The sequence below is a fragment of the Ailuropoda melanoleuca genome, chromosome 7 (assembly GCF_002007445.2).
Source record: "Ailuropoda melanoleuca isolate Jingjing chromosome 7, ASM200744v2, whole genome shotgun sequence".
NCBI classification, from domain to species: Eukaryota; Metazoa; Chordata; class Mammalia; order Carnivora; family Ursidae; genus Ailuropoda; species Ailuropoda melanoleuca.
Window position 1 is genome coordinate 27,399,345 of NC_048224.1, and position 20,712 is coordinate 27,420,056.

Below are 20,712 nucleotides of genomic sequence, written 5' to 3' on the forward strand. Positions count from 1 at the left end.
AATCTCAGGCATGAGAGCGAGATGTTTTCTTGTTGCAATATTCCACGATCCTTACCCACACACCCACCCTCCCATACAGGAAACTCTTCAAGATTGCAAGGCTCCACTGGGCACCTGTCATGTGCAAGGCCCAGTTCTGCCTGCCTCCTACAGGGAGGTTAACAGAGGGGAAAAACTGCAATCGGCCTGTGGAGCAGCAATATTCCCAGCCCGAGGGAACAGTCCCCTCTCCTGGCTAACTCCTTCAGCTGACCACAGCTGTAAATACAGCACAAATAGGAACCGAGAAGAAGAGCAGATGAAAAGCAGGTTGTTTTGGCTTTTAGAGGCAGCCAGGATAGATTTCTTCCAAAGGGGCAAGGGAAAATCCCCACACCTTCCTGAGTTGGGAATAATGCCGGTAAATCCCTCCACAATGGCCTTTCACCTTTCGTGGAACAGCCCAAAGCACCAGTGGGAGTTAAGTGAGAGAGGGTGTGCAGTTGTGGCTTCCTGTGCCTGGCAACGCAGTCTGGTAACAGGTCCCTGCCCAGGCTAAGGCTGTGACCACGGACACAGACAGATGATGTCCTGATGGAACACCAAGGGCTAGCGCTGGCACTGAGCAAGCCTGGTGAGCTTACAGAACAAAGGGTTTGTCACCACTTCCTGTGATCCTCATTGCCCACATTCCAACACAATGAGACACTCTCAGCCCTGGCTTTGACGTTCAGCAACTCATTCCGGCGGCGGGGCTGAGAGGCAGAGAGCCTGTGTTGGTTTACCTTCCCATTCTCCTTTGCGCTTGACACAGCATTAGATTGAAAAAAAATTAAAAAAAAAAAAAAGTACCTCTGTGATTAAATAATCTTTGTTTTTAAAAACTGAAAAATACCCAATCTTCCAGTGACGACCAATGTTCACATTTGGATCTATTTACTAAGAGCCTTTTTTCTACATATGTATGTGGGAATGGGGTAGGGGGAGAATACAAATATTTAGTTTTTTATATCTGAGCCTTTCCCCGCTTGACTATCCTGCAGTGGCGCTATCAACTCGACTTTGGTTGGCTGCGTCGCTTTCCACTACATGCACGGGCCCCAAGCTAGCCATTTCTTGCGGTTGGATATTTAGGGGATTTCCAGTTTTTCGCCTTCCCAACTGCTGTAGGTTACTGGTAACTACATCACTGTGACTCTCTTCACTTTATCCTTAGGATCAATTCCTACGAGGGGAAACACTGGGTCAGAGAGCAGCAATTTTGCAGCTTCTCTGTGTTGCTCCGTCACTGTTTGCTGTCACTCTTTCTGACCTGGAACAAAGTCAACGACACTTTTAGGGCAACTCTGATTTATTGAGTCCTTTCACAGCAGCCTTAACAGCTGACCTCATGATAAGGATAAGCGCTCTTATTTTAAAGATGGGAAAAAAGACTCAGAGAGGTCAAGTGATGAGCCCAAGGTCACAGACCCTCAACTTTGAATCCAGACTAAGCCTGAGCAGTGCTCCTTCATTGCCCTATACTGCTTGTCTCATAGGCCCCAGGCCAGTGTTTGAGCAGGTACTATGCAGGTATTTTAAAATCAGTGCATGAGGGGCGCCTGGGTGGCACAGTGGTTAAGCGTCTGCCTTCGGCTCAGGGCGTGATCCCGGCGCTATGGGATCAAGCCCCACATCAGGCTCCTCCGCTATAAGCCTGCTTCTTCCTCTCCCACTCCCCCTGCTTGTGTTCCCTCTCTCGCTGGCTGTCTCTCTCTCTGTCGAATAAATAAAATAAAATCTTTAAAAAAAAAAAAAAATCAGTGCATGAGGGACACCTGGGTGGCACAGTTGGTTGGTTGACTCTTGATTACAGGTCATGATCTCAGAGTTGTGGGACTGAGCCCCACATTGGGCTCCGAGGGGAATCTCCTTTTCTCCCTCTGCTCCTCCCCCTGATCATGCTCTCTCTCTCTCCAAAATAAATGTCTTTAAAAAAATAAAAATAAAATCAATGCATGACAATCTGCAACACACGCAGCTTGTTACAAATCCCCAAGACACACCCTATGCGGGCACCTGGGTGGCTCAGTCGGTTAAGTGTCTGCCTTCAGCTCCAGTCATGATCTCAGGGTCCTGGGATGGAGCCCCAGGTTGGGCTCCCTGCTCAGAAGGGAGTCTGCTTCTCCCTCTCCCTCTGTCCCTCCCCCTGCTTGTGCACACGTGCGCTCTCTCCCTCTCAAATAAATAAAATCTTTAAAAAAAAAAAAAAGACACACCCTATGATTTTGGATCCACCTGTCTATCCCTGTCCATGTTTTGACCATCCAGCCACAGACCAATGCAGGGAAATGCCACAGCCCTTCAGCAAAAGGGCTCTTTCTTTCATTCAGGAACGGGGACAATTCTCTTCTACCACTAAAGAACTAACGAGTAGAACATGCCATGCCCCTAATGGCTGTCAGAATAAACTTTATGACAATCTAACTTACTTCTGATTTTTTGACTGTGAAGGCAAGATGTCCTTAGATTTCATATTCAAACAAGCCTCTGAAATAGAAGTACACGTATTTTCTAAGGAAGCCTGGGTTCTTCCTACAAGGAAAGCTCTGATTTTCCTTTTAGAATTTTTAAAGAAAAGGTCGGGGAAGACAAGAATGTATAAACTTGTTTTGTTTCAGTATCCTTTACATATGCAGAGTCCCTTTCCCAGCCATAACTATAAGGTGGCCATCAGGAATGTCCAAAATAAAATGACTCTGGATGAAAGTGTGCAACTGAAATTTACTTTCAGAGTAAGAAATGTTTGAGTACAAACAGAACCTCAAACTGTTGAACTTGAGGGACTGCAATACTCTGAAGTGCTTACAAGGTTGTGGAGAAAAAGGTAAAACCAGAAGAAACCATTAAGACAAAGGGTTACGGGCCACCTGGGTGGCACAATTGGTTAAGCGTCCAACTCTTGATTTCCACTCAGGTCATGACCTCAGGGTTGTGAGATCGAGCCCCACATCAGTGTCCGCACTCAGTGTATAGTCGGCTTGTCCCTTTCCCTTTGCTCCTCCCCCTGCTCACTCTCTCTCTAACATAATAAATAAAATCTTTAAAAAAAGTAAAAATAAAATAAGAGCGAAGGGTTACTAGATTTTCTGGGATACCCGTTCTCCGAAGGATCAAACAATAATAAAAAGGGCATTTCTAATTTAAGGAGAGGAATTGAATGGTACAAAAACAAAAACAAACAAAAACATAGAGAAAACAACCCCACAAGAATGAGCCCTCACCCCTATCCATTGACTACAACTTCTTACTTTCAAACTGCTTAATCAGCATCCCTCTTTGAGCTGTCACATTCAGCAATTTCTGCTTCCTCTGGAGGCTTCATGTCTAATAATCTTTAAGGCCTCCTCAAAACAAAGGATAGAGAGAAGTTCCTCCGCTTTTTCAAAACCAGGCCCACTTCTACCCTAGTGTGCAGGTGATAAAGAATCAGAATCAAGGGTGCAGACAAAAATCAGGATGGGGTGGGACAAGGGGAAGGAAGGCAAGACCCCAGAAGCACACCTGGGTTTGGTGTCTGCACTCTTGACAACATTCAGGCCCAAGGACTGTGTGTGTGTGATCTGAGCCTTGACAATGTTCTCAGCCATCCCGTGGGTGACTAGGAAGTGATGACACCAATTCCAACCATCTTGTCACTTTGCAGTCACACCACAGATGGCTTTCAGATGGATCCCGGGCCCCACGGAAGCTCAGCAAGCAGGAGTTGACTGACAGTCCAATTCCCCAAGCGTGTGCCCCAGGCGTGCAGCTCGAGGCCCCTGAGCTGGACTGACGGCACATTACTCCTGAATCTTTATTTACAAAGCATCTCTCCTGGGCTCGGGAGGCACGCTTTGCGGGCCTGAGGGGGCTCTCTGACTTAGTGCTGAATGCGGAAGGAATCGGTCAGGGATCCTCAGGGGGCCCTTCGACTGAGCCCAGCAAACATCTTCATCAAGGCTAATGTTTCTTCCCCCTCTGGGGACCCAACGGCTCCTGAGCACTTACTGCTTTTCCGAGAAGCTTCTCCCGTGGAGGACGTCCTCTAAAGGTCAGCAGCCCAGCAGCGTCCAGAGCTCCAGCGTTCCCTTCTGAAGGCTCCAGCCAGAATCCCAGCCATAATACCAACTGGCTTCCTTCTGCCTTCTGCCCAACTGTCCCAATGTCCCAGAATGCCTCCAACTCTGTGAGGTGCTGCCATCCAATGGCAGAGCTAAGCCTCGGTCCCAGGTAGGGGGGCCAGCTCCGTGGACCCCCAGAACAAAGACTGCCCACTCCCCCATCTCTCTCCCCTGAACAGCTTCCCTCATGGACAGGCTGCCCATGGGGTGGCTCTGCCCTTGCCTGCTCCGCGTTTCTGCAGAAACAACCAGTTGAGCTGCTGTTGGACTCGCACAAGGCCTCCTGCCTGACTCTCTCACCAGGAGGACCGCATGTGGATATACCTCCATGCCCAGCCCAAGCCCAGGGACCCCTGGCACAAGGTCTGTCTGACGACAGAATGTGGACGAATGCTCTGGCGGCCCAGGGAAACAAACTCCCACACAAGGCATCTCAGATGCTGACAAGGTGATCTAGGAAAACCTGTCCCCTTGGCAAGTGCTCAATTTTCCTCCATTGACCAGCGTCACTGCAAGCTGCCTGAGCAGTCAGTCACAGTATTTCACGGCTTAAGGATGCAGACAGGGGTCAGGCCCTTACTGTCCCCGTCTAAGGGATCTCAGGTCTCCTAACTGGGGTCCCCACTTGCAGGCTGTGCTTAGGCACCCCCTCTCCACCCTCTCTAACCAATCCTCTTAAGCTGCAGACACACAGGTTTTCTTCAAGCACAGATCTGACTCTGTTACTCCCCCTGCTCTACCACTTCTCTTTACCCACAGAATAAAGGCCAAATTCTGTGGTCTGGCCCTCAGCACTCCTGACACTGGCACAGTCTCTCCTTCAGTCACCTGAGAGCCCTCACAGTGCCCCTCCTGAGACACTCTCCTCACATCCACCAATGTCTAAATATCCAAGTGCGTGCGCCCTTTCCACGAAGGCCCTGCTCCCTGCCGCTTCCTTCAAAGAGGCTTCTCAGTGCTCCTCTGGCAGCATTATCTTGAGAACACATATACAGAGCGCCAGGTCCAAACCAGACGCTTTATCAACTTTATGGGTTTTAAATGGTCTGGCATCACAGTTTTGAGACCACTAGGTGATAGAGAAGTGACCTCTATCACTATTCCCTATAGCTGTGTAGCAGAGAGGTTTGGGGTAGACGGAAGCTAGGCTAACTACGTGGGGTCCCCCCATCAGCAGCTCGTACTAGCTGTGCCACTTACGACAATGTACCAAAAACAAAACAAACAACAATAAAACCCTGCTTGTCTCAGTTTCCCCTTTTGTAAAATGGGACTCTTAATAGAACTTACCTCCCAGGGAGTGCTGTGGGGTTCAGTGAATTAATGTATATAAAGCACTTAGAACCGGGTGATGGCCCAGGGAGTTTTTACTCTCTCACCGCAGGGAATCATGGGTCAACACAAACTGACTATCAAGATAAGGGCAGGGCCGCTTTTTTGAGGACTCCCTCCAGGCTAGAAAGGGCAGCCCCACTAGCTTGACTATGACTATAGGAGGCCCAGAGTTCTAGGCTGGGCTGAGGGCCAGGATAGACTGTGGTCAAAAGAATATAATAAAACATTCATAAAGCCCTTCCTACATGCCAGGTATTGTGCTCAGCCATTTAAACAAATGATTTTATTAAAGCCCCACAATGACCCTATGTACTGGCCCTGGACATCATCCCCAGAATATTTCACATTTAAAAAAGGGATTCTAACAGGACCACATCAAAGACCTGCCATGAGGATCATACATGGAAAGTGGTATATAGCTGCAAGGCAGAGAGCGATGAGGATGCCATCTATTCTGTTAGACCCACATTAGGACAGATGCAGCATTCCAGGCCTGGAATGTTACTAAGTTACTAAGCTTCCAAGCACCAGGGCCAAGATCTGAATCCAGACTTCTGACACCAAAGCGGGTGCTCATTCTACACCATCATGGTTGGACACCATCAGAATTCCACAGTGTTTAAATGAACAGCTCAGGTACCTGTGGTTCATGGCCTTGGTGGCTAGCCCCCCTAAAGGGCAAAGAACCAGGACAGAGAATGCCTGGCCCCCTACATGCTACTCTCAGCTGGGCAACTCCTGTTCTACTTCCTGCCTGTTTAGGACTAAGGTCCTGGACGGCAAGATCCTACCTCCTCCCCTGGAATCTACTCCTGACTGCTCCTCTACTCTATTTGTTTTGAGACCCTCACCAAATCCACCTGGGAATCCAAACTTGCTCCCCATTGGGTCATGCACTGGCACAGTTAACTCCTAGTGCTAACCTCAGCCCACCTGCTCAGAACCTGGTCTAGCCTGCCACTTCCTGCCCAGGAATCTCCCGGACTTGGGATCCATCAGTGCCCTCCACACCTGTGATACTGGAGGGTCCTTGCCCTTAGCAGCTGGTGTCATGGCTGGGATTCTGGCTCTATGGGGAACTGTTAAAACCTGCAGCTTCCCTCTGCCTTTGAAGATACGATCATACATCTGAGAGTCTCACACATCTGAGGGTCATGATGTGGAAGAACTAAGATTAGGCTGGTTCTACTTGACCTCAAAGAGTCCAACTAAATCAGCAGAAGAGCAGAGGTCCCGTAATACCAAGTGCTCAACAAACCTGTGCTAAATTGGAATGAACAGCAAAAAAAAAAAAAAAAAACAAAAACCTTGCAAGCCCAGCTGTGTGAAGGACTGGGTGGCTATGTGGCCTGGGAGGTGACTAATCCCCTCATCACTGTAAGTTTTCAGGAGTGGATGCCAGAGGTTTGGACTGAATGACTGCCAGGCTTCCCCGGAACTCCAAACTAAGGTCCAGGACAGCAGCTCTCAACCTTGGCTGTCTATCAGAATATCTGGGGACCTTCCCAAAACACTGATACCCAGGGAGCCATTGTGGTCATTAGTCCAGGAACTGAAATTTTTCAAAAATGCTCCCTAGGTGATTCTAATGTATTATGAGGGCTGGTCTAGGGTTCAGTGATGTGGTATGACACACAGTATAGTGAATTAGGTAGGCACCCTCAGCCTCTTAGAACCATAAAAATGTTCAGTGTTCAAAAATCTGCACTTTTCTTGATTTATTCCCTGTGAATACTCCTGGACTTAATTTGTACCGTTAACACCAATTCATTAATGTCACAAACCTCACAGCAGACACTGCAAGATGGATTATCCTGCCACGGCCTGAGCCAGAAAAGGGGGAACATGCAGCAAGGGTTCAGAAAGGGTCTCTTGCTGATTAAAGACACAGGACACCCAGGCTAAGGGGGACAGGAAAGGTTGGGGGTGTGGGGAGAACTCCTTGAATTCATATTACTTGAATCGGATTTTGGCGGGTGTGAAAAACATGCATGTGACCAAAATAATGTGGTCCTCACATGCCACACCTTCAAGTCTTAGCCTTCCCCCAAGTCCGAGCTCTCTTACTCACAGCGAGCTCCACTACTGTCCCCGGCCAGCGTGGGCTCTGATGCTTCTCTTTTCCACTCGTGGTCATTACACCTGCCTCTCTAGCCTCACATTTGAACTCTGTCTTGCATTGGAGAGAGCCCTGGGCCCTTCCAACATCCCTCCTGGGCTCTGAGGGAGAGCACCAGGGCTTACTCATCTCTGAATGTCGGCGGGGCTCGGCTCAGCACTGGAACATGGTAGGTATCTGAAAAATTTTGCTGCACGGATGACTGAATGTTGCATCCCTTTCTCCACAAGTCACCATTTGAAAGCTGAAGCAGACACACCCAGATAAGGTCACAGAGGCAGGGCAGAACATAGAAAGTGGTCGCCCCAAATACATACAGACATCCAGCCCCCTGATCCTGGACAGGGATGCTGACTCCACCAGGGGTGAGCTGGAGCTCTCCTGGCCTCATCCCACCCACAGCGTCACACTTGGCGTCCAAAGATGAAGCGCTAATACTCAGTTACTACCTTCAGGTGTCAGGAATTGAATGTGTAATAAGCACATGGGTATCTGCAGACGGAAGGTGTCATTTTTATAAAGACAAGGTGAAATCATCATTATCATAATAACTGATAAGACCTAAACGCAGTCATGGTGAGACAGTCAAAATATTTAAGCCTAAACAGGCACCTGGAGAAACACAGATCACAGAGCAAGAAACGAGGAGAGGATGTCCAGACATAGACTGGTCATTCAGAAAAGCAAAAATTAAAACCCTACATTGTACCCTGAAATCAAACTCCAGACAGATTAAGATTTCAACGTTAAAAAAAAAAATCAAAGTATTAGAAGAAAATACAGGTAAACATTGGAGTAAGTAAGACTTTAAAGCAGTATACTCAAGAAATCATGAAGAACACTGAGAGCTGTTTAACAACAGAAACAATTCATTGTAAGCAATAACAATCACCAAACACAGAACCGAAATGCAAATCATACATCTGTAAGAAATATTTTGTAACCCACAATGGCAGGTAAAGGGGCTGCCATCCTTCATCTACAAAAAACTCTTACAAATCAATAAAAGGACAAATTCTGCAGTTGAAAGGATAGACAGAAGATATAAGTATACAATTTTAGAAAAGAAACACAAATGGTCAAAGCACACAGGCACCAGTAACCCAAGAAATTGCAAAGAAAACTAAATTGGATTAGAGTGAAACAGGCGTAAATGTGTGAAGTCTTTCTAGGATACAATTTAAAGCACGTATCAAAATTTTTCCCTTCTTACCCAACAATCCTCCTTCTGGGACTCAGTCCCAGGGAAACCATCACAGACTTCCGCTAAGAACTCAGTTACAAAGATGTTCATTAGAGCAATGTTAAATTAGGGAAGACTATGGAAAGCTTAAATGTACAAACATAATACTACAGAGACATTAAATTGTTGTTGAATGTTTAAGATAATGGAGATATCTTTCCATGTCTTTAAACAAAAAGAAAATAAAGACATGCAATATTACTTAATTTTTGTGGTGGGAAAAATGTATATATATGCATTGAAAAAAGGCTAAGGGAAAAACAGTGAAATGTTAATGATGGTTTCTTTGAAATATAGAATTAGAGTTGGTTTCTATTTTAGTTTTTCTTATCTGCATTTTCTATACCAAACTTGTCTTAGTTTTGTTAAAAAGGAGGGGGGGAAGTTCACAGATATAAACAGGGAAGCGTATCGAAAAATCCAAGTTTGCGGCTCTGAGGAACTACCTCAGAACATAGCCAACTCAGAACTGCCCCCCACAGAAGGGCAGGTAGAGGCTGCACCATTCCACAAATGCCACGCAGGCTCCAAATCACATGTGTGGCTTTGGAATGCACCAGAGGGATTATGGGGCTGTCTGGCTTTCTGGGAGCACAGGTTCAAAAAACAGCAAAGCTTCACTGTAAAGAACTTTGTGGTCATTTTCATTTTCAGAATTTAGTCATGGCCTGGAGAAACCAGGAAAGTCCCATTCCTCCTACTTCTGTGTCTCCTCCCTGTAGCCCACATACTGCTGGGCCTCATGTAAGAGAGAACTTTCCCAACAATCACAAGTGCTCAGCAATGGAATGCTCTGCTTAGCAAAGCAGGCAGGCTCCAGCCCTGTCCCTGGAGACTTAACCTTGGCACTCATCTTTACCCTCCTGTCATGCCCAGTTCAGGCATGCAACACAGCAGGTGGCCTCTTTTAAAATTTGGAGAACTGGGGCAATTTCAGACCCGTGGCCGGCGAGACCCTTCACACACAACCCCCTGCCACCTCCCTCCATCACCTGCAGTCACACCAAGGCGAGTCCCGGGCTATGGCCACACCTGCGTGCACCCAGAAGTGCTCCCCTTCTGATCTCAACCACCGTGGACAGGACGCCTTCTGTCTGGGATGCCCCAGCTGCACCTTCCTCTGAACCCACCTCCCATAGGGTGGTTTTCCCCAACTGGGATGGAGGTCCCCATGCCTCCTCCAGGTTCTCAGGAACCTCGCGGCTCTGGAGGGCAGAGTGTGTCCTGCTCTTAGCCCCAGGACTATGGAGCTGCTGGGTCAACCCCATCGGCTGAACTATACTCCTCTGTTGTCCTCCCCATCTTGGCTCATAACAAGTTATCCTCCCTATTGCTCAGGCCAAGACTTTGGGGTCACCCTTGAATCTCCTCGCCCTCACACCTCACATTACATCTGCCAGGAAATCCTGCAGCTCTACTCGGGACACATCCTAAGCTCGGTGTCTTCCCCTTACCGACCACTAGAGCCCCTGTTCCAGCAGCCACACATGCCCCAGCTGGTCTCCCCGCTCATCCCCTCCAGGCTGTTCTCCACTAATCAGCCAGAGTGATACTCTCAAAACCCAAGTCAGTGCCGGTCATTCCTCTGCTCAGAACCCTCCACTGATTTCTCATCTCAACCATCTCACCCAGACTTCAAGTGAGAGCCCCCAAGGCCCACTTCCCACCAGCTCCACCCAGTCATGCTCATTTCCCTGAAGCACCTGGGGCTGCTCGGGCTTTGGGCTTTTGCCCTGACTGCTCCTTCTGTGTGGAATGCCCTTCTCTTGGAGCCATGGGAATCCTGCCGTCACATCCTCAGCAAAGCCCTCTGAGACCCTATCTACAACAGCACCACACCCCAAACTCAGGCCTACCCTAGCCTCTTTATCCTGCTTTACCTTTCTTCACGCTCTCTATCCAACACACTACATTGGCGTAACTCCTCTCACGAGGGGGCAAACTCAGGGGAGCACAAACTTATAACCCCAAGATCAAGAGTCACATCTCTCCCAAATGAACCAGGCAGGTACCCCCAGGAAGCACGAATTTTTATTGCTTTTGTTCACTGCTGTACCCCCATCAACTCAATAGAATAACACCCAGCACCATAGCAGTGCTCACTAATGTCTGTTGAATGAATGAATGAATGAATGGGGAGAAAGGTCTTGTATAAGCTCTCATGGCCCAGCTGAGGACTCGGGGTCCAGCCTGTAAGTGAAGGCCCAGCAGTGGGCCAGCGCTATCCACTTCTCCCCATTCCACCCACCTGTCAAGTCACTTCTCCCATGGACCTTGGGAAGCCCCTCTCTGACCATTACTCTTAAGTCCTGCTTGGAAAACACAGGGTGTGAGTCATTCCCCAGGGCCCTGACTAATCCTCTCTCCATCCCTTGGACCCACCTCCAAGATCCTTCCTCTACAGCATAATGGGAAATCCAGAGAGGGCTCCCCTTGGAGAAAATGGAAAGGAACTGAATGATTTAGAGGAAAATTCAATTCTTCCTGGCTCAGCAGTTGAGAAAGCGAAAAACTCTCAGGAAGCTAGTGCCTCTGAAAGTGAAACATTAATAGAAATATTACTGGAAAATACCAAACAGGAAGAGAAGGAAAATTCCATTGTGGAAGCAAGGTCCTCTGTCGATGCTCCTTAACAGTCTCAGTAAAATATTTCAGAATCAAAACATGGAAAGGACCGGAAATCAATCAGGCTGTCACCCTTCCTGTGGACTGGAGCTTTGGCCAAGCCACCTCCACACCCGCAGCACAAAGGGCACTGGGCTCAGAACAGAAGGTCCACAGCCTGGCCACTGGCTCAGCCACTACCTGCTGCGAAGCAGAGCAGGCTCCATTCCTCCCCAGAGCCTCAGTTTCTCCAGCTGCAAAATGGGGGTTATGGCACCTTACTTATAGACTGACTCAAGGAAGCAAATTAACTACGGGTAGGTATAAAAATGCCCTTAAATTATGAAATACTTACATAAATGTAGGGATCAGATGCTCCTACAAGGCTAACAGAGGGGATTTCTTATAAAGAGTAAGTCTTGCCACAAGTAAGGCAGAGGAAATTCAGGCATGAGACTGGAGACTGTGCAGCCTGAGGGGGGTGGCATAGTGGCCACAAACAAAGCTCTGGATCCGGTTTCCAATTTCACCTCTGCCACTACTGATGGTATGACCTTAGACAAACTTAACGGCTCTGTGCCTCAATTTTCTCATATGTAAAATGGGAATGACAGTAGCATCTACCTCGAAGGATTTGGTGTAAGAGTTAATGTATATATAAAGCACAATGTATTGTGCCTGGCTGAGTATGTGTAATGGAAGCACTGGCTAATATTACTATGTGGAAAGCTCCCTCAAGGGAAGTGATGTTTTCTTTACTCAAACGCCTCCTCCTCCAAGAAGACTTCTTTGCTTCTCTGTTAAAAAAAAACCAAAACAACAAACCCCCACCCTCCTCCTCCTTACCCTGCTTCTCCTTTGGCTCCGTGGAATCAAGGTTCTGCCCAGAACAGCCTCTGTGCCAGGATAGCTCTCAGCCCACCTACACCACTTTGTTTATTGATAAATTCTGCCATACAGATTTGTGTTCTCACCTGCTTCCTGTGTCCTCACCAATAAGCTCCTTATAGGCAGGCACTACAGACCTCCTGGCTCATCCCTGTACCCACACAGCTCCTGACGGTGGCCTGTATATGGCAATTGCTCAGTCAACACAGGCCAAACAGCAGTTATAAAGTCAGGGTGGCAGAGACCACAGCACCCTGTCTCCGTCCTACAAGAAAACTACCACCACCACTCAGAATGCCGACAGGTGCTGCCATTAGCAAGCCAGCATCCCAGCTCTCCGCTTCAAAGCTATAAATCCCAATTTATTTTCTAGGGCCAAGCCTGACCTCCCCCTTCTCCCACAGGCCACTACCTCTTGGCTCTCCAAGCACAAGATGTAAAAGTCAGCTCCAAGATAAACTGCCCAAGGCAGAGCTTGACAGAGGCAAGTTGAGCTTTGCTAAATGACCAGAGGAAGCCACACCTCTTTCAGATTTGCCCTTTAACACCTATTTTATGGGTCAGAAATGCTTTGGGGGTGCGGAGATGATGAGGTCAAGTCTTGGGGGTTAAGACGGGGGAAATCAGTCCTGTTCTGAGATTGTCAGATTAAAGGATGGTCACCTCATCTCCTTTAAGGAAACTTAGGTTCCTTGTTGATAAGTCCAAGGTGCCATTAGTTTTTTTGTTTTTTTTCTTAAAACAGCATGCGCAGCCTCACCAATCCTTGGAGGGAGGGAATGCTTGGTGTTAGAATGAGAAGATGTGACAGTTATAAGACACACGTTTTGTGCAGCTGTCCCTTGAGAAGCGCCAACTCTGTGTGCAGAATTTCTCTATAAAATAATTCAAGGGCTGCATTAACATCTCATTTATGGAACTCAGAGGCAGATGGGGGAGGGAGAAAGAAAAGCCAGCTCTGGGGCCTCTTCTGGGAACCACCAAAGCCCAGACTGAAACGGGTGGGAATTCGGGCAGAGGGGTTGCAAGAAGAGGAACGTGAGGGAGGAGACATATAGCGCACATTTCAAAAAATATCAGAGCCTTACTATCTCCATTTAAATCATGAAAAATAGTAGAACAAATTGATTTAAAAAAAAAAGCCTAGGGACGCCTGGGTGGTGCAGTCGTTAAGCTTCTGCCTTCCGCTCAGGGCACCATCCCGGCATTCTGGGATCGAGCCCCACATCAGGCTCCTCTGCTGGGAGCCTGCTTCTTCCTCTCCCACTCCCCCTGCTTGTTGTGTTCCCTGTCTCACTGGCTATCTCTCTCTCTGTGTCAAATAAATAAATAAAATCTTAAAAAAAAAAAAGACTATAAACTTGGAATTCAGATTGCACAGATGTGATCCTGGTTCTGTCACTTGGTAGCTGTGGGACATTAAGCAAGTCATTAATCTCGAAGCCTCAGTTTCTTTATCCATAAAGGACAATACTACCTGTGGTAGACGGATCGCACTGAGGGCCTTGATTAATGGCCTGCCTGTATCCCTGCCCTTTGCCATGCGACTCTGCAGCTCCTCCTCTGTCCTTGAATCCTGGCTGGCCTTATACCTAGCTTTGGTCAACAATGTAGAAGGGACAGTATGCCAGTTTCCAGCCTCAAGAAACCTTATGGGCTTCTGTTCTTTTAGAACACTGCCATGATCATATGAACAAGGCTAGCCTGCTGAAGACTAAGAAACCACATGGAACAGAATCCAATTGTCTCAGTCAAGACCATCTTAACCCAGCTACCCCTAAACATGTAAGAGAGCCCAGCAAGGATCAGCAGGGCTGCACATCCACCCTGAATGGACCACAGATGCATGTGTGAGCCCAGCTGAGACCAGAAAAACTATTTAGTTGATGTGTGGGCTTATGGACAGTAATAATGGCTTATCATTTAAAGCAGGGGTTGGAAACTACAGACCATAGGTCAGCTGCCTGTTTTTGTAAATAAAGTTTTATTGAAACACAGCTATGCCCTTTAATTAATATATCGTCTAAGACTGCTTTCCAGCTACAAGGGCAAAGTTGACCAGTTGTGATGAAGACTGTCTGGCTTTCAAGCCTAAAATTATTCACTATCTGGCCCTTTAAGAAAAGTTTGCTAACCCCTAGATTAAAATCACTGAGTTTGGGGTGATTCGTTATGCAGCAACAGCTAATTGATATAGTATCTAAACCTCCTCTAGGGTGACTGTGAGGATTAAATGACCAATTAAGTGGTTAACATGAAGCCGAGAGAATATTTCTCTTCTGGGGAATCAATGGAGAAAACTGGGTTTGACAGGCAGCATTTCTCTTGCACAACTTTCAAGGGACAGGAATTCAAAGGAGAAAGTACTCCAAGCCAAACCACAGATACCAACTTTGGTTCTTACCTTTCCCATCAATTACTTTCTAAGAACTGGAGAATATGTCCGTTAACCAAATGGAAATTGACAACTCATGTTTGACTCAGGCTTCAATTAAGCCACACATCAATGATTGCATGTGAAACGGCCCAAAAGATCAGTTACAACTCCCCAGCAAGGCACATGAGACACTCTCTTGCCTCTTTGACTCCAACCTCCATCTGTAATGCCCTCATCACACCGACTCTGCTGAGCCTCCAACCATTCTTTCTTAAGCCACCAGGCCCTGGCACAAGCTGTTCTATCCCTTCTGCATGGAGAGCCCTCCTCCCTCATTCCCTGCCTAGGAAATTCCCACTCATCCTTCCAGAGTCAGCTCAAATGTCGCCTCCTCCTGCAAGCTCTCTTGGACTTCCCAGAGTCGAGGCCTTACCAGCCCCTTGCACACACTTCTGTTTTGGCATTCCTTAGGTCTCCCAGACTAGACCTTGAGAAGCTGGTGTTCAACTGCAAACTAAGAAGTTTCCTTCTTGGAAAGCTGGCCACCACTTATTCTCTGAATATCCCCTGTCTAGCAGGCTGCTCAGAAACTGTTTGCTGAATGTTTTAAAAAGGAAAAAAAAAAAGGTTAGACATGGTATTATTCTTTAGGAAACATGTTATTTAACTCAACCCTGTGGATGCTGACAAAATATAAAGTGTTGGTACACAGTAGCATGTATTTAAAACTCAGGAAACTGATGTCATCATGCATCTTGACTTTCTCAGTTGTGGTGGAAACATTTACTTAATTATGATAAAAGAAACAAGACTTCAGCAGAAAACTAACGGGATGAGACCTGTTCAGCTGCACAAAGGGAGACCGATGAAGTTACTGGCTTCTATCATCCTTTACTTTTATAAAGACCATCTGAAGGAATGATATTTCTACTGACTGAAGTTTCATTTTCTCTTCCCAGGAGCTCAGGTCCTCAAGGTCTCTCACTTGGACTCTAATTGTCCCCTAACTCTGATCCTATCCTCCTTCCCCCCATTATGGCAGCTCAATCATGGCTCACCAGTTTCAAGGACTCCCTGTGGGGTCCAAACTCAGTCCCCCACCTATCTGATGTCATCTCTCATTTCTCAATGGAGGCCCACTGCAAGAAAGCTCTGGTTTCCAAGAACACACTCCATACTGAAGTTCTGTATATACACGTCCACACATATATACCCACACACATACATATGTGCAGACTTACACCCACACATGTACACAGAGTGCTGACACAAAAGTGCTGCTGCAGGCTATCATCGCCCCTTCCCCTGCACTGAAATTCCATTTCCATCTCTAGATCCAGCTCAAAGCTGCCTCCTAGATAGAAACCTCACGAAATTCCCCAAGACAAAACCCTGGGGAAACAAATGATGAAGATAGTGTGTGACAATGTCCTCCAGCGACTTAGGCCAGAGATGACTGACAAGTCTTCTGCAGCCTTCATTCCTTCCTCCTCGTTCACATGACTCTAAAAGGGATAATGCCCAAGACTGGATGCTTGGGGTGTGTGTGTGTGTACGCACCACAGCACTCACTGGGAGAATAACATGATGTCTAAGTGTGACATAGGGAGGCACGAGGCGGGGCCCCCAAAGATAAACCATAGTGGGAGGTGGCACTGGAGGCATTGAAAGGACGATCTGTGGACCAACAGCTTCTACTCCACACCACAGTAACTCCCAACTCAGGCCTGATATTAAAAACAAACACACACAGGGGAGTGTGGGGGAGGCATTCATCAGCCTTATGGGTTCTTGTCTTATTTCTGACAACTGACGAAAGGAAGCTGGGCCTGCAATTGAGTGGGGCACCAGAAGTGGGTTTTCCTGGATCCATGGGTGAGGGGTAGAAGGAAGGCTCCGAGGTGTTCAGGGCTGGATCTATACAGTATGTCTGGCCTTCCAAAAGCTGTCTGGCTGAAAATAATGTGAAAACCAGGCTGCATTCAGACTGCCTGACCAGGAATGGGGGGTGGGCGTTGGCCCTAGATGAGGAGACAGCCCTACACAGAGGCAGAGATGAGGGGATCTGGAGTCTCTGCATCCCAAAGCAGTTCCAACCAGAAGACCCAGGGGGAGGGTTAAGGAGACGTCACTGTTACATTAGTGGTCCTCAAAAGTGTGATACCAGGATCAGCAACAAAAGATCACCTAGGAACTTGTTAGAAACGCACATTCTCTGGACCTACAGCAGACTTGATCAATCGATTTTAAAGAGCCCTCCAAGGTCTGGTTTGAAAACCAGTGAACAGTGTGACTCTCCGTGGCTGCCTCCCCTCTTTCTCGTTAGAAAGAACATCTGGTAGTTGAAACTCCTGTCTCTGGATCAGAACAATTTCCCAAAAGATCAAAGGGCTCAAAGTCACAACCCAGTAGGTGAAATGCAGCCAAGAGAGATAAAAAATATTCTACCTGTTCACATCACTTAGCAGCTAAATCCCTTCACTGCTCCTCACTGTGCTTAGCTTATAAGGTCCTCCCTAACCTGGGCCCTGCTGTTCCTCCGGGGTCCCATGCAACGATAACCCCTCAATGCTAGCCACAAACACTTTACCTGCATCCCCTCAAGAGCCAGGCTTTCTTTCTGCAGCCAACCACAGTCACCGCCCCTCCCCCAAAATAATGGCCCTCTCTGATCACCCCCAGTTCAGCCCTCCTGTAACAGCATCCCCATCCCAGCACTCATCATCCACATTGCAGACTAGGCCATAAAATTCATGGGGGACTGCTCCAGCACCCAGCAGGGGAGGGCACAGAAAAGACCCCCAAAAAAATACTTGATGGTGAGGGGCGCCTGGCTGTCTAAGTCGGTGGAGCGTGCAACTCTTGATCTTGGGGTTGTAGGTTTGAGCACCACATTGGGTGTAGAGATTACTTAAAAATAAAATCTTAAAAAAAAAAAAACTTGATGGTGAACAAAGCCAACTCTTAAACACACTTGACATTTCAGCTATAAGACATATTACCCCTCAGTATTTGAAATAGTCTTAATTGTAATGTGGAAAAAAAATGTCTACTAAAGTTTTAAAAGCCAGAAAAGACTTTACAAGCAGTGGGAGAGAAAGATTTGCCCACCACGGAGGTGGTTGTGGAGTAACAAGGGGGTGTCCAGGAGTCTAGCAACATTCGCTGGCAATCTCTCCATCTTCACAGGTGGGACCTTGCTCAAACCAACCATACCCAGGAACTTCATATTCTCCCCAGCCAGCACCTAGCCAAACCTGAGCCATATATAAGGCAGCAGGGAGCCTCTTTGGTATTTCCCTCACAGATCAACCACAAGCCCTCAATACTGGGGGCTCTCAAAGAACCCCCCCCAGGCAGCACCTGGGTGGCCACCTGGCTCCCCGCTTCTTGTAGGAAGCCCAGAGTCCATGCTTCCAAGGTGTGCCCCCAAACTGGCTCCAGAGGGAGGTGGGATCCTCCAATGACTGCCCACCCTGCCTTTAGCAGATCCAGAGGGGAGGGGATACTCTTGGGACCTGGGACCTTAGAGAGAAAAAAGCCAGTCAAAAAAATTAAAAGGAAGGCATCCCCTTACTTCTCTTGCCTGGAAAACAAAAACATCCCTTTCCAAGCACCAGCTGGCAGGTAGAAGCCTGTCTCCCTCCTGTCTGGACATCCAGTCCTAAAAGGAGCTCAGACTCTATCACTCTTCCCCAGCCCACGCCTGGGCAAAAGTTTACCTTTGGGAAAAGGTGGGGGTGGTGAGGAGAAGAAGAGGGACATTGGCCTGACAGACATCACAGGGCGCTGGGCCTCACATGTAATCAAAACACTGCCTTCCATCATAAGTAGACAGAACAAGTATTATTTTACGGGGGAAGGGAGGGTGCCACAGGAGTGTGAAGGGGGAAGGAGTGTGAAGGGGCTGTAATTGGTGTGCTTCAAAGAGGGGGATCAAAATGGCCTAATATGTTGGGGGGGTTGTCACAAAGTCGTCCCCCTCATTCCTGGGACTGTATGGGGTGTGGATGGGATCAGGAAGAAAGAGGTGAGGATTGGAGGGGTGAGTCTCCTTCAAGCCAGATGGATTGGCGGACCCCCTCGTGCGCACGGCGGGAGAAACTGACTTGTCGAAGTGGAAAGCTCCTGGAGGCAGCATATTTCAACCGGAAAAGCATGCGTGGGGGTTCCCAGTGCAGCTCCAGTACAAAAGGCCGCTCCGATTTGTAAACCTGGCGCGAGGGGTGGGGCAGGGCAGGGCTTTTAGAGGGATTTACATATGTACGTTTAAAGACAGCCGATCCGGATCTGCCACCAAGAATGCTGTGTAATACCGGGCGAGTCCCTTCCCAGCTCTGGACCTCAGTTTCCCATCTATAGAATGGTGGAAGGGAGTAGCGAAGAAAAAAAGCGCCTCCAAATCCGTGCCACCTCTGACTCTCAGACTTTAGGTTTTAGGGGACGGAAGGGCTGGTTGGGTCTTTCTTGGACAAGGTTGGCAGGACATTCTCATCAGGTTACTTCCGAAGGAGGCACCTGGTTGTGGGCTCAGAGAGGGGACGTTTTAGGAGCAGCACGTAAAGAGACTGTCAGAGGCCGAGGATCCAGGCGAAAGAGCGTGCGAGAGGGCAAAACTGGGAAGCGGCGTGGGAGCCCTTACCCCAGGGTTCTAGCCCGAAGCTGATGAAGGAACCACAGCGTTGCCTCAGTTTCCCCGCGCGCAAGCGGCTCAGCACCTGGGGTGCCTTACCTTGTCCTTTTTGCCGGCCCCGCTCTCCTCCGCGGCCGAGGCGGCACACTTGTTGAGCAGTTTCTTGCCACCGCAGGCCGTCGGGCTCCAGGCGCGGCCGCCAGAGCAGGCACCCCCCGGGAGGTCGCCGGCACCGCCCGCGGCGCTCTCCACCTTGATGAGGCGGTGCTTCGGAGAGATGTAGCGCACCTCGGCCGGGGTGGCTGGCCGCCGCTCGCTGCTGCTGCGGTAGAGGTGCGGGGAACCGGAGGACGACGACGAGGACGCAGCGGCGCCTGCGCCCGAGGAGGCACAGCAGCAGCCGGCGGCTCCCGACGCCGACGAGGCTGAGAAGGCGCGCTGGCCCCCAACCGGCTCCCCGCCGCCGCCGCAGTAGTCCAGGCGGCACATGGCGCGCAGTTTGCGCAGCGACGAACCGGGCCCGTTGTATGGGTCCTCAAAGTCGCGCTCCTTCTGTGCGCGGTAGGCGCGGATGAGGTCGCTCGTGCTGCCGCTGTCGTCGGGCAGCGATCCCGACGAGGTTGAGAAGCAGGAGGCGGCAGCCGGACCACAGGACGCCGAGGCGCCCACCGGGGCCTGCGGCACAGCCTGGGGGGGCTGCGAGGGCCGCTCGCCCCGGCGCCGCTGCTCGCGGTAGTCCGGCCGCGGCGGCTGCGGGGGGCTCTTGGTCTTGCTGTTGCCCAAGCTGAAGTACTTGTTCAGCCACTTGGCCATGGCGAGAGGCCGCCTAGGGCCGCGGCGCGGGAACCCGGTCCGCCGCCGCGGCCATTCGGGGAGCAGCGCTGCGGCCCAGGTCCCTCGGCGCCCCGGCCCCGGCGGGGGGCGTCCGGGGCGCCTGCTCCCGACGCCAAGTTCAAGTTCTCTCCTCCGCCTCCTGCCGGCCGATCGGCTTCCAGCAGCTGCAGCACCGCCCTCCGCCTCTCGCCGCCCGGGCTTCGGATCTCTCGCCCCTCACGGGCGCGNCCCCTCACGGGCGCGTCTCATGGGATCCCGGCCAGAGGCCCCGCGGAGAGTGAAAGGCCGGGACGCCCCCCGCCTGGGCCGCTCTGGCCGTGCGCTCCGCCGCGAAGCGCTCTCCTGCCCCGTCGGAGCCGCAGCCTCCGCCTGGGCCAGGATCTGCGGCTGCTGCGGGAACTTGTCGGCGTCTTTGGCCCCCTCCTTCCTTCCCGAGAGCGCTGGGGGAGAGCCCAGCCTCGCAGCCGGCGAGCAAGCGGGAGGGAGAGCGAGCGAGCGAGCGCGGAGGGAGGCAGCCGGCGCCCGCCCGAGCCGCGCGCCCGTGCCCGTCCCAGCGGC

At 49.6% G+C, this 20,712-nt stretch overlaps 1 protein-coding gene across 2 annotated transcripts in view; it reads right to left on the bottom strand.

Moving 5' to 3' along the window:
• The window catches only part of SHB (SH2 domain containing adaptor protein B), a 135,139-nt gene extending 114,762 nt beyond the window's left edge, over positions 1-20,377 (bottom strand). For both annotated transcript variants that reach the window (XM_034664154.1, XM_034664155.1), the window contains exon 1: positions 19,420-20,377. In XM_034664154.1, coding sequence (XP_034520045.1) covers positions 19,420-20,133 — 714 coding nt within the window. In that variant the 5' untranslated portion in view covers positions 20,134-20,377. The remainder of the gene's footprint in view (positions 1-19,419) is intronic.
• Between the last annotated feature and the right edge of the window lie 335 nt (positions 20,378-20,712).